Source organism: Nycticebus coucang, chromosome 15 (genome assembly GCF_027406575.1).
Source record: "Nycticebus coucang isolate mNycCou1 chromosome 15, mNycCou1.pri, whole genome shotgun sequence".
NCBI lineage: Eukaryota > Metazoa > Chordata > Mammalia > Primates > Lorisidae > Nycticebus > Nycticebus coucang.
The window spans coordinates 61,528,709-61,549,696 of NC_069794.1; the positions used below are offsets into that span (position 1 = coordinate 61,528,709).

A 20,988-nucleotide genomic window follows, 5' to 3' on the forward strand; every position below is an offset into this window, starting at 1 on the left:
AACCCTGCGTCAAGGAGCTGCTCCTAAGTCCTGCGTGGCTGGAACCCCATCTCCCTACAGACCTTTCTTTGAGTTGATTACAAAGCCTATATCATGAGAACTAGAGAGGTATCTTAAAAAGTTAGAAGCTTTCCTTTAGAAGGGACAAAACCCCTCAGAGATGTTCTCCCTTTATGTTTTTCCCTGAAAATGACTTTTGAAAAATGACTTTTAACATTTCTCAAAAAAGGGCCTATGAGTTGAATACTTGACATTTATCACCAAATCTAATTCAATTTAAAACATCTACTCAGATTGAACCTCAGAGTTGCAGAGTGCTTCCACATCATTTGCTTTTCACAATAAGCCTTAAAGAAAGAATGGTAGGAAATATCATCCCCATTTTATAGATCAGGACATTGAGGCACACGGCCACTTCATCCTTGAAGGCACAGAGGGGCTGTGTGTGGAGTGGACAGGAATATTTGGGTCGATAGTGCAGCAGTGGTATGCCCCTGGAAGACAGGGTCCTGAAGAAGGGATTCAGGGTAAGGCTGCAGGTCATGTGGTTTGGAGAGGGAACACAATCTCTGTGTATGTCACAACACTGCCCATCAGGCTCTGCAGCAACAGCTTCATGCTCTAGCTCTATACTTTCTCAATCCTATCCATTCTTCAAAGTGAAACCCAAGTAGCATGGATCCAGGAAGCCTTTCTTGATTACCCAGCACAAAGAAATCATAAAATAACACTTTTTCTCATTACAATATCATAAGTTTCTGAGGTAGGCTTTATCATCCTTTTTACAAATGATAAAAATGAAGCTCAGAGAGGTTAAGTATCTTGTCAAGCTGACACACTTAATAAGCAGCAAGTCTGGATTTCAAAGTACATCAAATCACAGCTGTCTCTCTTTCGTGTACACTCATCACATCCTGTATATCATCATGTTTCTTAATTCCTCAACTCAGTTATAAGTTCCTTGAGGGCAGATGGTGAGTCCTGTATTTCTTGTAACCCCCATCCCTATCTCCCTAGAATGTCGTGGTGCACCATGAACACAGTTGGTCCTCACTAAGCACCATATGTTAAATATCTGTTGGGTAGAAACAGTAATAATTAAGAGGGATTTTTTTGGGCACTTTGAATATTAGGCTGTCTGTTGTATATAATTAAAACAAGAGTGAACATGAAATATATAATTTCTCCTAGCTCTAGTGTAATCAGGCATTCATTACCATGTCTAATTCTGTGTTATGTGAAAGGAACTGCTTGGTAAGCATTTTCTGTGATGAAAATAATCAAATACATATGAGTATCAAAGAGATTGAAAAAAGACAAAAACAAAACCATCAAACATGCAGAGACAATGATCTACATGGTAAAATATTCCACCTGAAACTAAAAAACTTTCAAGGCACAAAGAATACTTGATTCAAGGAACATTAAGAGAAGAAGACAGGGTGCCAACTGGGCTCCTGTACCATCACACATTATGATGGACACAGCATGCTACTATTCTGGTGAGTAACAAAAGAGAGGTAGACTTTCAAGAGGTATTCTGAGAGGAGGGAGTGGCTCTGAGATCTGAGATCTATTAGTCATTAGCAGGTAAACATAACAAATAAAAATGAAATATATCATTCATTACCCTATTGAGCCTCATTCCATTTGCCTCCCCCAATATATCACCAATTTATAGCTGTGGGAATATAAAGGATTCAAACAAACTCATTGAGATTAGAATCTTTGATGGTGGGGATTAGCTCAAGTACTTCTAAACTGACATTTGACAAATGAAGTTAATGATAGCAGTGCCTATCAACCACATTGTTCTGCCAAATCATATATAATAATCTTAAGCTGCTGAGAAGCAAGGATTCTGATTTCTTTTATGTGGCAAATAACATGTCACAGTCCCCCATTCTACCTTTAGATGTTTACCAATGTAAACACATCACAACCAACATCAAGCAAGTAGAGAAATGCCAGGATTGTGGTACCTACATTTGCATCCTCATGGTTGTGGCCATTGGTCTCCACCAATTCCTTATTACCTTTTAACTGCAAATTAAAAAGAAAAAGAGAGAGAGAGAGAAACGAAACAAAAAATCAGTTAAATCTGCTACCATCTTGTTAACTGATTTATATGAGGTTGCATTTTATAAAACTTCCAATGAGGTAACACAGATGGAGCACGTATTTCTAATGAGCCTTATTGAAGCCAGTTTGAGACCAATATTTTATAAAGCCTGATGGCTGGCAAAAAATAAATGGGCCTTGGTCATTATTTTTTAAATAATAAGATTAGAAAGCAGTTCCATAGGCATAAAATGTATAAAATTGGTTTTAAGAATAATAAATGATTTCATTTCCTAGTCAGATTGCTATTAATCTAAACTCTGCAGTGTTTGCAAGTTGCCATCAGCTAAATGATGTTATACTAACGATTATTCGTGAGAGATACATTTTCAGCTATTTTTAACATGCTGCAATGCTACCATACATGTCTTCCTTTAGAACATATCTGAATGACTGATTTCTCTGGCGGACTAAAGGGAAAAAGATGGTTGTCTCTTTGGCAGAGGAAAGAGTTGGGAAGACTCACTTTAACCACTGAAGAATTAGAAGAAAAGCTATTACTTAAAGTTTTTTTTTTTTTTTTTTTTGTAGAGACAGAGTCTCACTTTACTGCCCTCGGTAGAGTGCTGTGGCGTCACACGGCTCACAGCAACCTCCAGCTCTTGGGCTTATGTGATTCTCTTGCCTCAGCCTCCCGAGCAGCTGGGACTACAGGCGCCCGCCACAACGCCCGGCTATTTTTTTGTTGCAGTTTGGCCGGGGCTGGGTTTGAACCCACCACCCTCGGTATATGGGGTCGGCGCCCTACTCACTGAGAGCCACAGATGCCGCCCTTAAATAAAGTTTTTAACAGTGAATATTTAAAATTCTCCTCCCTCTCAGAAGGTTTAAGAATAATCATTTTCCAGGAAATTTCAGGAAACCTTTAATTGGCATTTTTATCCTATCCTGATTCAAAACAGAAATTTGGAAGCAGAGAGCAAAGGAAAAGGGTAAGTTAGCCTTGCAGCTGTTTGCCAGTATTTCTTCCTGACTTATCACACTTAGGAAGCAGCATCTCCTTTATCATCTTTTTTATGCCTAAAATAAAGTATTCATGGTGGAGAATAAATATGTAAAATTTGAAAGAAAATAACTGTACATACACCACCAATGTGTTTGATTCAGAATATTGGTTCTTTCTGCTTATTTTGTACATATTAAAATAAAGCTTCTAAGGTTTTTTAAAGTCAATCTTAAACTCTCAGCAAGAAAGCCATAGCCTCTCCATGCCAAGAGAGTGGTTTTTCCAAAGAATTGTGACATGAAGAAATTGAGGACAGGCAGCTAATTAGGGACCAAAGACTCTGACCCATTTCCACATCGTTCCCACTTAAGGGAAAAAATACACCCATGGTTCTTTAGGGCTACATCACTGATGATTCTACACATGGCAACTACAAGGGGCTGTGGGCAGTATGTGACATGCACGAGAAAGAAAATGGAAGCCTCTGTGATAGGAATACCATTCATTACCACAAGGCATGAAAGGACTTAAAAAATAAACCTCCACCTTTTCCTAGCTTAAGGTTTCTTATGTGGGTGTTCCCCATCTTTTTCCTTCTCATGGAACCTTCTACCCACACCCCCTACCACCCCCATCCCCACCCCACACACACACTGAGGTCCTGTAGCTTGTGCTCCAAGTGTTAGAATCAGGTTAGCTCAGATCTTGTTATTTTTCTGCAGTTCTATCTTTACATGTTTACCAAGGTAAATGTGCCCGTTGCTCTCCTCCCTTTCTACTCCAGGTCGTCCTCTAAGTCTGCCCTCATCTTTATTTGCCCATTTACTCTCTGCTCTCTCCTGCCAGCTTCGGGAGGCAGCCCCTCCACGTGCAGCCCCTCTCCTGGTGGCTGGGCTCCAGGCTGGCTGCTTTGCACTCCCTGGCCTGCTCCTTGTTCTTCCCTCCTCCCACTGCTGCTCTCCCCAGGAAGGGCTGATGAGACTCATGCCTGTGGACAAGCTCCAGATGTAGGCAGGGAGGACTCTGTGGAGCTGCAGAGACCTAGAGAAGCTGGTCTTAGCAAACAGGAAGGCTAGAGAGCTGAGGGAATGGAGGAGCGATCTGGCCTTCCTGGAAGCAGTGGGAAGTGGTCTAGTAGTGGGAAGGGTCTGCCTCAGGACCTCTCCTTTCCTGTCAGGATTCCCAGCAAGTGGCAGGTGCTTTGAATAGCAAAATACCACATCTTCAGAGAAGGGTCTGTCTTTCCCTGCTATTAATTTAAACTCTGCAGTGTTTGTAAGTTGCCATATCTATGCAGGCAACCGAAACAGTGCTTTCACGTGTAGTTATTCCACACATATCCAAAAAAGGCCTCCTAAGGCAATGCTTATGGAGGTGACAGGTGTGGTTTCAGTGTATGTCTCTGTGTGGGTGGGTGGCTGCAGGGCGATAGAATGAACCAGTACCTTGCCTACCCCCTTTGCAAGAACCACCAGGAGCAACAGCTACTGGGCTCTTGGGCAAATAGTGGGGCAGTGGCAACAGCAGCCCAGATACATTTAGCTGTTATGTACCAATGGACCTCCTTAGACTTAGATATTCTTGGACCTTTTGCTTGGAAAAAGCCATCCCACTTCAATTAGTACTGCAATTTAAAAATGCTTCCTTCTCAATCGTATTTTCTAGGTCCTTAATGGTTTTAGATCTTTTGAATCCTCTTCACGTTCTGTTTTTTTTTTTTCTTTAAAGTAATGGAGAGTGAAATGTGATGTTTCACCAATGCCTGTGTGTGTGCTTTGCTGTTTAAAAATGCATGCTGTAACAAGAATATATCAATAATTTTTGCAAAACTCAGAATCTGTCTTTATGACTGGGGTTTGGACTCCAAATCAGAATAATGGATTTGAGTCATTTAGAGAAAAGAGAATTTCACTCCTCCCAACTCCAGTTAAAGCTACCTAAAAGAAAAAGTCACAGGGAGGGAGAGAGCAGAAAACAACAAAAGCTCAGAGCCATATCAGTTTGCTCAGGAGCAGATATGGCCTAACTCAGCTCCATTTTCTTGGGAGTCTTTTAATAACGTAGAAGTGGAAAGGCAACGATTGCATATGTCCTAGACAGTAGGTAATGGTGAATTTAGTCAACTGGATTTTTCAGTTCAATCTAACATCTGAAATCACACAGATTTAGACTTAGTGTAAGGTATTGAATGCATGAAAATCATATAAAGATAATCAGTAGTTTTAAAAAGCCTTTTTCTCCAAAGTTAAAAAAGACTATAAACTTTCTACCATCTTCACTTTTCCTTCACAAATCAATTACATTTTTAGGGGAAAATAACTAAGAAGATACTTTCTTGATTCCCAAACCATTAAAATAATAAGAATCACTTGCAAAGTGGCTTAGTCACAGCTGACAAGGGTCATACCCTTCCTATTTCTTATTTTCCAAAATGTCACCTTTGAAATTATACCACATAAATAACATTGTTATAAACTACTATGTGTGAATGAAAAAATTAAAACAACCTACATTTAATAACCCATAGAGGGTTGGATGTGATTTTTTTCTCTCCTAATACTATTCATTATATTGTTGGCAGCAAGTGAAGGCCAGAAATAGGAAGGCATTTCAGGAGCTCTCCAGGCTCCTCCAATGTAGATAGTGGGCTTAGATTTCATTATGCTGCCTGCTGAGTGATCGATCTTGCCCTACTGTAAGACAATACTTTCTGATCCAGTTATCAATGTCAAGCCACACTTTTGTATCAAAAAAAGCTAAAATGAAACGATCAGATTTACAAACTTCATAGAAAAGGTCTGTTGCTCACCACGGTTGGATAAGTGCTCTGATGCACAGGGCAGATATTATCTTACCGCTGTTATGCATCAGTCTTTCTTGTTCACATGTCTGCAGGAGGACCCTAGGTTATACCACACATCTCTCCCACCATTAGATGTAACAGGAACCTTGCTGCTTACTTTGAAGTATATCTGCACTGCCCACATTATAAAACATCATCAAAATCCATTTGTCTTCTGTAAGAAACTGTCATACAATGCTGGCGGGCTTGGGCAGGCTAAATAGGTACAGGAGTGAGGACAGTGAGCGACGCTGGCCATGAGATTATATACCCCACACAGCAAAGATGCCAGGAGCTTTGGCAGGGTGCAGGCTAACACTACTGCAGATTACCTTCAGTAGTGTTTGCGTGGGTGATGCACGAGGGAGGCGTGCATCGGGGTGTTTGATTTGGTTCATTAGGCAGCTGTTTCATTAACTTACTTGTTCCTGGAGGACTTTCACTAACGCTTGTGTGTGGGATTGCTCTTCCTTCGCTTGTTCCAGTTCTGACTTTTTGTTGTTTAACTCCTCCTGGATGGTTAGCAGTTGCTGTGAAATAAAGGACAGCATAAGGGGGATTGAAGGCCGAGTGATTTTAAAATATACAGAATACCAGGAAAAGATGTTTACATGTCTTAAAGGTTGGTCCAGACTTCAGCTGACTGCTTTCACCCCACTTAATATAGGGAGCATTGCAGTCTTTGGCATGCAATTAGGTTGTTTGTGGTACTGATGCACAAAATGTGTTTTAGTATTCATGAAGGCACCATTGCATTCCTTTGAACAAATGCATGTTTGTAAACATATGCAGAATAGTGTTAATAAACTATATAATAGATGAGGAAATTAAATTATAAAATATAATTAGTGAACCTGTCCAATGTCACTTCATTTTGCATGTTATAGATAGTAAATCCACTTCGCCAAGTGGCTGGGACCACAAAAGATCCCTTTTACTTTCTGTTATGACGGTGATGTTTTATTAGATCAGCAGGACTGAAGTCCAAACTGCAATCAATATATCAGCTGAGAAAACTGCTGATATAAGCTGTCAAAACACTAAGCTATGACCTGCACTGCTATTTTTAAGCAGGGCCACTGAAGGGATTTTTGTAAGCCTTGAGCTTTCCTTGCACTATCAGCCGTAACTCATGGGAAGGCTTACCTTGCCTGCCAGACTGCTGCCCAGCATGCATTCTTTGGGACGTGGCTATGTGTTAATATATACATAGATGTACATAGGCTGGAGAATACATTTAATAGCTTTGAAACAGGCCCTGAAAACAGCTTTGTCTATTCAAAGCTCCTTGACAACAAAGGACTAGTTTGAAAAGACAAAAGTGCATTTCTTCTGCTACCACACATAACAAATTCTGCCCTAATGATACGGAAATGTTAGCATATTCCTGCCAGGAAGGGACCATCTCCAGTACCCAGGCTGCTGCTTTAGACCTTGGCAGGCTGGCTATAGAGGGGCTTGGTCAGTCACTATCAAAACCTACTCGAAACTACTAACTGGAAGGATTAAATTAAACCTTCTAGTTTTGGGGGAGACTTCGGGGGTTAGGTAGTACTCAGAAAAACACATTGTGCTTTGCCTTGAGGCTGGTATATGCTGTGCCCCATTCTGGTATGAGTTTAAGAATCTATTATGGTCCCCTAGCATGAATGGTGATTTCTTTGTAATTTTCTTTCTTTTTTTTTTTTTTTGAGACAGAGTCTCACTGTGTCACCATGGCATCATAGCTCACAGCAACCTCAAACTCTTGGGCTTGAGCAATCCTCCTGCCTCAGCCCCCTGAGTAGATGGCACTATAAGCGCCCACCACAATGCTAGTTTTTCTATTTTAGTAGAGATGGGGTTTCACTCTTACTTAGGCTGGTCTCGAAGTTCTGAGCTCAGCAATCTACCTCCCTTGGCCTCCCAGAATGCTAGGATTAGGGGCATGAGCCACCAAGCCCGGCCTCTTCATAATTTTCTAAAAGCTGAGTGTCTCCTAGTTCCCCCATGCCTGTAACATAATTACTTAGGAGCCACATGTTGCACACTGGCTACTTGAACAGTCTCTGTGAGTTAACTGTGCATCACTGACTAAAGTATAGGAACCAGAGAGCCCACATTGTCCTTTGGCACCGTGACAAGTACCTATATTATGTCTGAACAGTGGAGAATGGCCTTATTCCTTCATTGTCATTTATGACTGGCCCCAGTCTCCAATTTGGGTGAAGCCAAGTAAAGTTTTACTTCATTAGATAATTGCAAGTCTAAGCTTCAAACCTCCTTTTAAAATGAGCCAAGTGAAGGACAGGCGATTGTTTTCAAAGGTAGATCGCTTATGTTTATTCACCATGGCATTGAGGTGGTAAGATTTAGAAGTGATGTCCAGAGGAAGGGCACTGGACATGAACAATGGTGTTATCTGTATAACAGGACACTATGCAGCCATTAAAAACAAAGTTGCACAAATGTCTCCAGACACAGAAGAGACACACAATACACTTCTCAGCAGAAAACAACAACAACAAAAAGGTTCAGGTTACAAACAGTTTTCATTTAATTTGGCAAAATACTCATAGAGAAAGATCTGGATACTGTCTCTGGGTTGATGGGGTTATGGATCTGTTATGTTAGGTTTCTTCACCAATTTTCTGACATACCTGTAGCAAGCACACACTGTTGTACAATGAGAAAAAAATCAAATGAACTTGAGGTTGTGGAAAGGAATACTACTTGGACAAACTCTCTGCTGTTCCTACCAGTGATGTGATTACATAAGAGGGAGGAGCCTTGCACCTCATCTATACATTTACAACTCTTCCTTCTATAACACACACACACACACCCTTTCCTTGGCCCCACCTCCCATTTAAGCATTCATCCTATCTCATCCTTCCTTGGAATCACACTTTTTTTTTTTTTTTGGAGACAAAGTCTCACTTTGTTGCCCTCAGTAGAGTGCTGTCGCATCACAGCTCACAGCAACCTCAAACTCTTGCGTTCAAGCGATTCTCTTGCCTAAGCCTCCCAAGTAACTGAGACTACCAGGGCCTGACACAATGCCTGGCTATTTTTTAGAGATGAGGTTTCACTCTGGCTTAGGCTGGTCTCGAACTTGTGAGCTCAGGCAATCCACCCACCTAGGCCTCTCAAGTGCTGGGATTACAGGTGTGAGCCACTGTGCCTGGCCCAAATCACACTTTTTAAGAGAAATATCTTCTTTCTCATCAAGATTCTCTGTTCTTCTGAAGTGCAGGCAATCATTTTAATAGGTTAGTGTCATCTAGATTTTTATTTGGAATATATTTTTCTTTTAAAAAAGAATATATATCTGCTCGGTGTCCATAGCACAGTGATTTAAGGCGCTAGCCATATACACTGAAGGTGGTGGGTTCAACCCGGCCCGGGCCAGCTAAACAACAATGACACTGCAACAAAAAATAGCCGGGCATTGTGGCAGGCGCGGGTAGTCCCAGCTACTCGGCAGGCTGCGGCAAGAGACTCGCTTAAGCCTAAGAGTTTGAGGTTGCTGGGAGCTGTGACACCATAGCACTGTAACAAGGGCGACATAGTGAGACTCTGTCTCAAAAAATAAATAAATAAATAAATAAATTTAAAAAGAATATATGCATATATATTAAATAGTTGTTTTGTATTTACTTTTTTGTAAGTGATATCATTATATTTCTTGCTAGTTATTGTGTTTTTAATAAATCTCAATTTTTAAAGATCCATCCATGCTAATATTTTCTTTTCTTTCTTTCTTTTTTTTTTATTGTTGGGGATTCATTGATGGTACAATAAGCCAGGTCACACTGATTGCAATTGTCAGGTGAAGTCCCTCTTGCAATCGTGTCTTGCCCCCATAAAGTGTGACACACACCAAGGCCCCACCCCCCTCCCTCCGTCCCTCTTTCTGCTTTCCCCCCACCATAACCTTACTTGTCATTAATTGTCCTCATATCAAAATCGAGTACATAGGATTCATGCTTCTCCATTCTTGTGATGCTTTACTAAGAATAATGTCTTCCACTTCCATCCAGGTTAATACGAAGGATGTAAAGTCTCCATTTTTTTTAATGGCTGAATAGTATTCCATGGTATACATATACCACAGCTTGTTAATCCATTCCTGGGTTGGTGGGCATTTAGGCTGTTTCCACATTTTGGCGATTGTAAATTGAGCTGCAATAAACAGTCTAGTACAAGTGTCCTTATGATAAAAGGATTTTTTTCCTTCTGGGTAGATGCCCAGTAATGGGATTGCAGGATCAAATGGGAGGTCTAGCTTGAGTGCTTTGAGGTTTCTCCATACTTCCTTCCAGAAAGGTTGTACTAGTTTGCAGTCCCACCAGCAGTGTAAAAGTGTTCCCTTCTCTCCACATCCATGCCAGCATCTGCAGTTTTGAGATTTTGTGATGTGGGCCATTCTCACTGGGGTTAGATGATATCTCAGGGTTGTTTTGATTTGCATTTCTCTAATATATAGAGATGATGAACGTTTTCTCATGTGTTTGTTAGCCATTCGTCTGTCATCTTTAGAGAAGGTTCTATTCATGTCTCTTGCCCATTGATATATGGGATTGTTGGCTTTTCTCATGTGGATTAATTTGAGTTCTCTATAGATCCTAGGTATCAAGCTTTTGTCTGATTGAAAATATGCAAATATCCTTTCCCATTGTGTAGGTTGTCTCTTTGCTTTGGTTATTGTCTCCTTAGCTATACAGAACTTTTCAGTTTAATGAAGTTACATTTGTTTTTTTGTTGTTGTTGCAATTGCCATGGCAGTCTTCTTCATGAAGTCTTTCCCCAGGCCAATATCTTCCAGTGTTTTTCCTATGCTTTCTTGGAGGATTTTTATTCTCTCATGCCTTAAATTTAAGTCGTTTATCCATGTTGAATCAATTTTTGTGAGTGGTGAAAGGTGTGGGTCCAGTTTCAGTCTTTTACCTGTAGACATCCAGTTCTCCCAACACCATTTATTGAATAGGGAGTCTTTCCCCCAAGGTATGTTCTTGTTTGGTTTATCAAATTAGGTGGTTATAAGATGTTAGTTTCATTTCTTGGTTTTCAATTCGATTTCAAGTGTCTATGTCTTTGTTTTTGTGCCAGTACCATGCTCTCTTGACCACTATGGCTTTGTAGTACAGACTAAAATCTGGTATGCTGATGCCCCCAGCTTTATTTTTATTACTAAGAACTGCCTTAGCTATACGGGTTTTTTCTGGTTCCATACAAAACGCAGAATCATTTTTTCCAAATCTTGAAAGTACGATGTTGGTATTTTGATAGGAATGGCATTGAATAGGTAGGTTGCTTTGGGAAGTATAGACATTTTAACAATGTTGATTCTTCCCATCCATGAGCATGGTATGTTCTTCCATTTGTTAATATCCTCTGCTATTTCCTTTCTGAGGATTTCATAGCTGTCTTTATAGAGGTCCTTCACCTCCTTCGTTAGGTATATTCCTAGGTATTTCATTTTCTTTGAAACTATGGTGAAGGGAGTTGTGTTTTTAATTAGCTTCTCATCTTGACTGTTATTGGTGTATACAAAGGCTACTGACTTGTGGACATTGATTTTATATCCTGAAACATTCCTGTATTTTTTGATGACTTCTAGGAGTCTTGTGGTTGAGTCTTTGGGGTTCTCTAAGTATAAGATCATGTCGTCAGCAAAGAGGGAGAGCTTGATCTCCTCTGCTCCCATTTGGATTCCCTTTATTTCCTTGTCTTGCCTAATTGTATTGGCTAGAACTTCCAGCACTATGTTGAATAGTAAAGGTGACAGAGGACAACCTTGTAGGTTCCAGTTCTAAGAGGAAAAGCTTTCAGTTTTACTCCATTCAGTAAAATATTGGCTGTGGGTTTGTCATAGATAGCTTCAATCAGTTTTAGAAATGTGCCACCTATGCCTATACCCTTCAGTGGTCTAATTAGAAAAGGATGCTGGATTTTATCAAATGCTTTTTCTGCATCTATTGAGAGGATCATGTGATCTTTATTTTTACCTACATTATTATGGTGGATAACGTTTATGGACTTGCGTATGTTAAACCAGCCTTGCATCCCTGGGATGAAGCCTACTTGATCATGATGAATGACTTTTTTGATGATAAGCTGTAATCTATTGGCTAGGATTTTGTTGAGAATTTTTGCGTCTATATTCATGAGTGAGATGGGTCTGAAATTCTCCTTTTTGTTTGGGTCTTTTCCTGGTTTTGGTATCAGGGTGATGTTTGCTTCATAGAATGTGTTGGGGAAGATTCCTTCTTCCTCAATTTTTTGGAATAATTTCTGCAGTATAGGAATAAGCTCTTCCTTGAAGGTTTGATAGAATTCTGGAGTGAAGCCATCTGGACCAGGGTTTTTTTTGGTTGGAAGATTTTTTATTGTTTCTTTGATCTCAGTGCTTGAAATTGGTCTGCTCAGGAGCTCTATTTCTTCCTGGCTGAGTCTACGGAGAGGGTGTGATTCCAAATATTGATCCATTTGCTTCACATTGTCAAATTTCTGGACATACAGTTTCTGGTAGTATTCAGAGATGATCTCTTGTATCTCTGTGGGATCAGTTGTTATTTCCCCTTTATCATTTCTGATTGAGGTTACTAGAGATTTTACTTTTCTATTCCTCCTTAGTCTGGCCAATGGTTTTTCTATTTTATACTGCAGAATTCTATTTTATACTATATATATTCCTATACTATATCTATATACTATTTTATACTGTATCTATTCCTATACTGCAGAAATTATTCCAATTATTTTTTCAAAAAACCAACTCCTTGTTTCATCAATTTTCTGAATGATTCTTTTGTTTTCAAGTTCATTGATCTCTGATTTGATTTTGGAGATTTCTTTTCTTCTACTGAGTTTAGGCTTAGATTGTTCTTCTGTTTCCAATTCCATAAGATGGAAGAGATTGTTGATGCGCTTTCTGTTTTTCGAATGTAGGCATCTAAAGCGATGAATTTTCCTCTCAAAAGTGCTTTTGCAGTATCCGACAGGTTTTGGTAGCTTGTGTCTTCATTGTTGTTATGCTCAAGGAAGTTAATGATTTCCTGTTTTATTTCTTCCTGCACCCATCTGTTATTCAACAGAAGATTGTTTAATTTCCATGCCTTTGTGTGGGGTCGAGCGTTTTTGTTAGAGTTGAGTTCCACCTTTAGTGCCTTATGGTCTGAGAAGATACAAGGTAAAATTTCAATTCTTTTGATTCTGTTGAGATTTGTTTTTTGTGTCCCAGGATATGATCAATTTTGGAGAATGTTCCATGCGGTGATGAGAAGAATGTATATTCTTTATCTTTGGGATGGAGTGTTGTATATGCGTCTATCAAGCACAGTTGTTCTAGGGTCTCATTTAAATCTCTTATATCTTTGTTTAATTTCTGTTTAGAGGATCTGTCCAGCTCTGTAAGAGGAGTGTTAAAGTCCCCTGTTATGATGGTATTATCAGATATCATATTGTTCAGACTGAGTGAGGTCTGTTTCAAGAATCTGGGAGCATTTAAATTGGGTGCATAAATATTTAGAATTGAAATGTCTTCCTGTTGTATTTTTCCCTTGACCAATATAAAGTGACCATCTTTGTCTTTTTTGACTTTAGTTGCTTTAAATCCATATCTGAAAATAAGATCGCAACTCCTTTTTTCTTCTGAATTCCATTTGCCTGAAAAATTGTCTTCCAACCCTTGACTCGGAGCTTTAATTTGTCTTTTGAAGCCAGGTGTGTTTCTTGCAGACAGCAAATGGATGGCTTGTGTTTTTTAATCCAGTCAGCCAATCTATGTCTCTTCAGTGGGGAATTCAAGCCATTAACATTTATTGAGATAATTGATAAGTGTGGTAGTATTCTATTCATCTTATTTGGTGAGAGTCCATTGCTTAGTTTTATCTTTTGCATCAGTGTGGAGGTTAGGTTCTGTCCTTTGATTTCTGAGTTCTTACTTTGCTGCTGATCCATTGTGGTGGTCAGTGTGCAGAACAGGTTGAAGTATTTCCTGTAGAGCTGGTCTTGTTGTGGAGAATTTCCTCAATGTTTGTATATCCGTAAATGATTTGATTTCTCCGTCAATTTTGAAGCTTAGCTTAGCAGGGTATAGAATTCTGGGCTGGAAATTGTTCTGTTTAAGTAGATTAAAGGTAGATGACCATTGTCTTCTTGCTTGGAAAGTTTCATTAGAGAAGTCTGCGGTCATTCTGATGGATTTGCCCCTGTAGTTCAACTGGCGCTTACACCTGGCAGCTTGCAGAATCTTTTCTTTTGTCTTGACTTTGGACAGGTTCATCACAATGTGTCTTGGAGAAGCTCGGTTAGAGTTGAGGCGACCTGGGGTCCGATATCCCTCTGAAAGCAGTGTGTCAGAATCTTTGGTGATATTTGGGAAATTTTATTTTATAACATTCTCTTGTATGGCTTCCATTCCTCTGGGGCATTCTTCTTCCTCTTCTGGGATTCCTATAACTCATATGTTGGAAGGCTTCATAAAGTCCCATAATTCTGACAGTGAACGTTCTGCTTTCTCTCTCTTCTTTTCTGCCTCTTTTACTATCTGAGTTATCTCAAGAACTTTGTCTTTTACCTCTGAAATTCTTTCTTCTGCATGGTCTAACCTGTTGCTGATACTTTCCATTGCATCTTTAAGTTCCCTAATTGACTGTTTCAGTTCCTTCAGCTCTGCTATATCCTTTTTATATTCTTTATATCGTTCATCTCTTATTTGATTCTGTGTTTGGATTTCCTTTTGGTTATTTTCCACTTTATTAGCAGTTTCCTTCATTGTTTCCATCATTTCTTTCATTGTTTTCAACATGTGTATTCTGAATTCCCTTTCTGTCATTCCTAACATTTCTTTATAGGTGGAATCCTCTGCAGTAGCTACCTCATGGTCCCTTGGCGGGGTTGTTCTGGACTGGTTCTTCATGTTGCCTGGAGTTTTCTGCTGATTCTTCCTCATGAGTGATTTCTTTTATCTGTTTCCTTGCCCTAATTTTCCTTTCACTTGCTCTTGCTCTGTAAGTTCTCGTGTTTGTGGACTAAGTGTTCGATGAGTCCTTTTGTTACAGGACAAGAAGGGTGAGAAGGTTGAAGAGCAAGAAAGGGATGAAAGAAAGGAGGACCGAGTGATAAGAAAAAAAAAATAGAGAAAGGAGAGGGGTTGGGTAAAAGGAATATTGACAAAAAGAAGAGAGGCACAGAAAGAGGGAGACAGAGCAATATAGGAGTATGGGGTACTTTGACACAACCTTAAAAAAAACCCCACCTTCTGGGGGTGCCCAGTTGGGTGGTTCCCTTGAGGTCAGCAGCTCTTTGCTAACCTGATCAGACACAGTACCCCACCTGCACCAAGTAGAGAGGAAAGACAAAAATGCTATAAATCAAACCAAAACAAGCAAACAGAAAAGTTTACGAGATAAAATTGGGTGAAAAAGCAAATAATAGCGGTAGAAACTAGCAAAAATGAAGTTCTAGTTATTGAAAAAGGCAGCAATGGGAAATTATAATTAAACTAGAAAAATTGAGAAAGAAAAAGGATCTGAATGGAAAAGGTTGAAATTAAAAAACAAAACAACATCCACAACATCAAAATAAACAAAAGAACATCCAAACCAAAAAAAACAATACAAAACAAAAAAACACAACCAAAAACAAAGCATTATGTATATGTTGTTGAATATTGTCTGGCCAACATGTGGTCTTCTGGGGTATGAGATGTTAATCACAGTTCTGATACGACTGGAGTCTGCTGATTTCTCAAACCCCAGCAGGTAGACACCCTAAATCTCTCTTCAGCCCACTTAAAGGGCACTTTGAACTTGTAAACTTGCTGAACAGAAGCTTTCCCAGGAAAGTGCTTATTGCTGGAATCACTGCTGAAGTGGCTATCCACTTACCCAGTGTGCCAAAACTGGTCTCACTCTGACCCTGAGGGTTAGGGCTGCAAGGTGGCTCAGACCCCACCCTTAGGCTACTCAGTTGTTAGGTTACCAGCTCCCACCCGGATTCTAGCTCTGCAACCCTGAAGGTGGAGCTTGCCAGGGCAGATCACTCACAATGGCTCCCTGTGGCCCACAGCCAAACACTATTAGCTCCGTCTGGTTCAGCGGCTCAGACTGGGGCCCTAGACGACGGCCAAAGTTCCCTGCACTCCCACTCAGGCTCTCCCAAGGCAGTTCAACTGAGTGCCAAGTCCAAAGACACCAATACAGTTCACAGGTAAGGCCTTTCCGGTTTGCAGTCTCACTGCTACTGAACTTAACAGTTGCGGGCAGGGTTAGACCGATTGAACACATGCGACCACTTGCCGTTTTTCCACTGTTTTAGTCCTCCTCTTGGGGTCCAGAAGTCTCTCGCTGACTCCCCGTATCCTCACAGAGGTGATGATAGGCAGATCCCACCAGCCAGAGATGCCTGGAGTCCTATCTCCCCAGACTCACGGTGCCCAGATCCAAGGAAGCTGTTATTCAGCTGCCATCTTGCTCTCCCCCTCCATGCTAATATTTTCTATATCTAATGTATGATTCTGATGGTTGCATAATATTCTGTGGGGTATGTTCTCCCAATTTTGCCTAATTCATTTCATTTTCCCAGTGAAGGCCAGTCAGGCTAGCTCCAATTCTCCCCACTCTTTACAAGCCTGCAATGCTAGTGCATGCTGCCTCTGCCCCTGTGGGAGAATTTCACTGGGATTCATATCCAGTGGTGGAGTTCTTGGGTCAAGGTAAAGCTATTCTGGCAGGAGGGCTGCACTAGTCTACCTACCCACTAATGGCATACAATAGCTGCTCAACCCCACAGCTACACTAAAAGCATCATTATTCACCTTTATAATTTTTATAAGTCTAACAGAATATAAAGATTCTTCATCTTCAAAAGTTTTTGTATTTCTCTGATACCTTGTTTTAAGCATGTCATTATCTGCTTTCTAGTTACTGGGGTTTATTTATACTTCTTAAAAGAATAGTCAAGAACTGTAGTACTTAATTCTGGTTGTCCATTACTATTACCTTGGAGCTTTTCAAAAATATATACTGATTTCTGGTCCCAACAGAAGACTAATTAACCCAAAATATCAAGAGGAGGAACCCAGGCATTAACAATTTTTTTCTAACTTTCACAGGAAAATCTAATGGGTAACTGGAGATGAAAACCGCTATCTCCTTTAATGCTTAATCTTCCTACAATGTGACTTCCGTCCCTGGTACTGTACTCAAATCATTCTCACTACACTCATCGTGCTTTTCTGATTGCCAGCTGGGATTCAGCTTCTTTTCTTCTCAACGTGTACTTGCTCCTGGTGATCCTATTGATGTACCTGCCTTCCACTGCATCTCATGTAATGAAGCTTTTCAAAGCTGACTTCATAGCTCTTCCCCTGTCTTACTACCCACGAGATCCTTGACTTGCTGTGTTTCCACCCGTCCTATTAGCTCCCCTTCCTGCCAAAATACACATTATTAAACCTCTTCCGCTGATATCCAGAGTTAAACTCTGAAGTGAGCCCTGGCCCTTGCATTACCCTCACCACCTCTTTGTCTCTCCCTCCACCTTTTCTGCATGCCCTCTTTGCTGTCACAGTCAAGGCTACCATCCCCTCTCCTCTGGATTCTGCCCGTCCCCCCTTAACATCACCCCTGTACTCCTCAGAGAGTTTGGCACCCAAAGACTGACATGCTCCCATTCTTAAAAAACACTGTCAGTTCCCTATCTGCTACAGATAAAATCCATACTATGAACTTCTCACCCTTCCCCAGACATGCCAGGCCCTGTCATGACTTACGACAAGCTCATCATCCAGAACTCTGCCTGGCAGATTCATACTCATTCCTTAAGCCCTAACTCAATTGTTGCTTTCAGCCCAACATTGACCCATATGGTATGACCCTTTGTGAAATTGAAAAGAGCCCCACCCTTCAGGTAGACACAACTTACCAGGGTGCGTGGTTGGGCAGTGGAGTGGGGGCTTGATTTCATTCCACTTAACCCTTTAGCCCAGTGTCCTTGTCCAGGGCAGAAACTACGCTATTATATGCAGTAACCTTGGGTTGTTCCTAAATAAAGATGTCCTCTAGTCATTTAAGCAAAGTGAATTCATCTACCTTCTATGCTCCTAAAACAGTTAACTCGATATATATCACATTTCATATGTATCTCCTCAACAAGACTGCATCCCCCAACAGTAGGGCCATGAGTAAGTCATTTCTATACATAGCAGGTGCTGAATGAATGAAAAGAGAAATAAAATGTTTGCTCTTGTTTCTCTACTTCTTTGTTTTATTTGGCTGCTTCTTTTTTTGAGACAGAGTCTCACTGTTGCCCTGGGTAGAGTGCCGTGGCCTCATCATTATAACTCACAGCAATCTCAAACTCATGGGCTTAAGTGATCCTCTTGCCTCAGCCTCCCAAGTTGCTGGGACTATCGGTGCCAACTCCTACCCTTGGCTAATTTTGTTTGTTTGTTTGTTTGTTTTTCTTCTAGTAGAGATATGGTTTTGCTCTTTCTTTCTCAGGCTGGTCGGTCTTGAACTCCTGAGCTCAAGCAATCCCTCCACATGAGCCTCCTAGAGTGCTAGGATTACAGGCATAAGCTGCTGTGCCTGGACATTTTTTTGTTTTTTAAGAGATAGAATCTAGGTCTGTCACTGAGGCTAAGAGCAGTGGTGCGATCCCTGTTCAGTGCAGCCTCAAATTCCTAGGCTTAGGTAATCTATTCATCTCAGCCTCCTGAACAGCTGGGAATACAGGTATACAGCTCCATACCTGGCTAATTTTTTAATTTTTTACCCAGGCTTGTTTGGAACTCTGGCCTCAAACGATCTTCCCTCTTTGGCTTTTCCAAGTGCTGAGAGTGTGGGTATGAGTCACCAGGCCCAGCCTATTTCTATGGGATTGAACCTGATCTAACAAAAAATCCAAAAAAAATTCACAAAACCAAACAAACAAACAAACAAAAAAACTTAGTATCTATTGCTGGGTAATTTATTGTTCCAGACATGCATAAAACTTTCTGAGGTAAATAGCAGTTCCATTTAAGACATTTTAATTTATTACTTGACAGTTCCAGATATCCTTTTAATCTGAAAAGGAATGTTTCTTAAAGGGCTAAGGAAATCCAAGCAAGGAATTTATAATTACGTAATTTATTTCCCCAGGCTCCACCAAAAAATGAACAAAATCACCACTGGCAGAATAATAACAGTAAAACCCCAAGACTGTTTTCTGCATTCTACAAAATTAATGCTTCCTTTTGTTTATAGGATATAAACTTGTAATCTAATATTTATTTATTCAAAACAGTGGTGATTCAAAACTGCCATTCTTCATTTGACTAGATGCCTTATAAAAATGGAGATAGTTCAAAACTAGATAATTTAAGTCAGTCTTTCTGGTCCCTTTCACTTGAAATTTATGACTCTATAATATTCTTTCTAGTTTGAATTTTTAAGTACCAAAGTGCCTCAATTAAAGAAGTTCACTTGGTTGGACTGGCTGACTACAGCATAATTTTAATTTAACATTTGAGAGTGTGGCATTAAACAGATGCACTGTTACATTCTTTGGTGGTTACAATTGAGTGTGTTCCAATCTGACAATTATCCATGTGCCAATCAAGTGGAAACACTGTGGCAGACAATAAGCAGGTAAATAAATGCTGTACCTGACACATCTTGATATTTCCAGGCCACTGATTTAATAGGATCATTTGTAACGCTCTTTGTGGACGGGGACTTCAGTATGTAATGCGCCTTTCTTTCTGACAAATTCAAAGAGCATTACAAATGTTATTTGCAGCCCCCGAATAAGTGAGGTCACATTTTCATTTTTACAGATGAGAGGACAATAGGTTAAGTCATGTATGCAAGGTCACACTGTCTGGGAGAGATCTACCACTTGCACAGTTCAATTTTCCTGCCTCAATTTCTGGTTTCTACCCTGGCAACCACACTGTACTGTCAATCTGAAATCGAAATCAAAACATGCTAAATTTAAAATCCTCCTACCAACAACTTCTACCTAGGTATTCATTACTTCCACTTATGAGTGAGGCTGTGGAAGACATGCTTTTATGTATACTTCTGTGAGCAGTGTGGTGAATCTCACTTTCCTTTAAAAGCTGTAACCCTTTCCTTATCTTTTTTCTTAAATTTTATAATTTTTCTACCAAGATGAAATTTTTATATAGTTAACAGGTTATATAAGATTTATTTCATGTTCAGGAGTGGTAAGTCATGACTGTAATACAAGCACTTTCGGAGGCCAAGGCAGGAGGATCACATGAGGCCAGAAGTTTAAGACCAGCCTGAGCAACATAGAAAGACTCTTTTCTACAAAAAAAAAAATTAGAAAAATTAGCCAAGCATGGTGATGTGTGCCTATAGTCCCAACTACTCAGGAGGCTGAGGCAGGAGGATTACTTGAGCCCAGGAGTTTGAGGTTACAGTGGGCTATGGTGACACAACTGTACTCTAGCCTAGGCAATAGAGCAAGACCCAGTCTCAAAAAAAAAAAAAAAAGATTTCATCAGAAAACAGGCAACAGTGCACATACCCTGTATGGAAATATACCAGCACCATCTCATTATAAACTGATGTTCACAGAATTGTGATAACTTAGGAATCTCTGGTAGGATGTTGGGAGAGCTGGGAGATAAAGGTGGTGATGGTTGGCACAAAACAGAGGACCCCTAAATGGAATACCCATCTCGTGTCTTCTGTGATGGTAGAGTAAGTATCCTGTCTAAATTTCGGTTAGTGGTGAGTCAGTGGTGAGTCCTGACGTCAGGTGGATATACTGACATCAACATTCATTCTCTCTCTCCTCTCTTCCTCTCCCTTTTGTCTCAGGAATTTTCCCCGGCCTTGGCTCTTCTTTCCTTCTAAATCTGCCAATATGTGATCATTCATGCCTTCAGTCAACACCAAGCTTCTCCTGCGGGCACAGTGCTGGGCTGGGTATCATTAAGGATACAGAAAAAACAACATCAAGCACCCTATTCTCAAAATGCTGGGTCACGAGGATGCTACTATGCACATTACAATTCATTTAAGGCAGCACAAAATACTCTAATAATGGCTATAACGAGTGTAGGAGGCTTTGG

General features: G+C 40.3%; 1 protein-coding gene across 6 annotated transcripts in view; it reads right to left on the reverse strand.

Annotated features, from left to right (window-relative positions):
- ENOX1 (ecto-NOX disulfide-thiol exchanger 1) overlaps nucleotides 1-20,988 on the reverse strand; it is a 730,917-nt gene that overhangs the window by 56,989 nt on the left and 652,940 nt on the right. For all 6 annotated transcript variants that reach the window (XM_053563923.1, XM_053563922.1, XM_053563921.1 and 3 more), the window contains 2 exons: nucleotides 6,332-6,439; nucleotides 1,987-2,043 (listed from right to left, as the gene is read on the reverse strand). In XM_053563923.1, coding sequence (XP_053419898.1) covers nucleotides 1,987-2,043; nucleotides 6,332-6,439 — 165 coding nt within the window. The remainder of the gene's footprint in view (nucleotides 1-1,986; nucleotides 2,044-6,331; nucleotides 6,440-20,988) is intronic.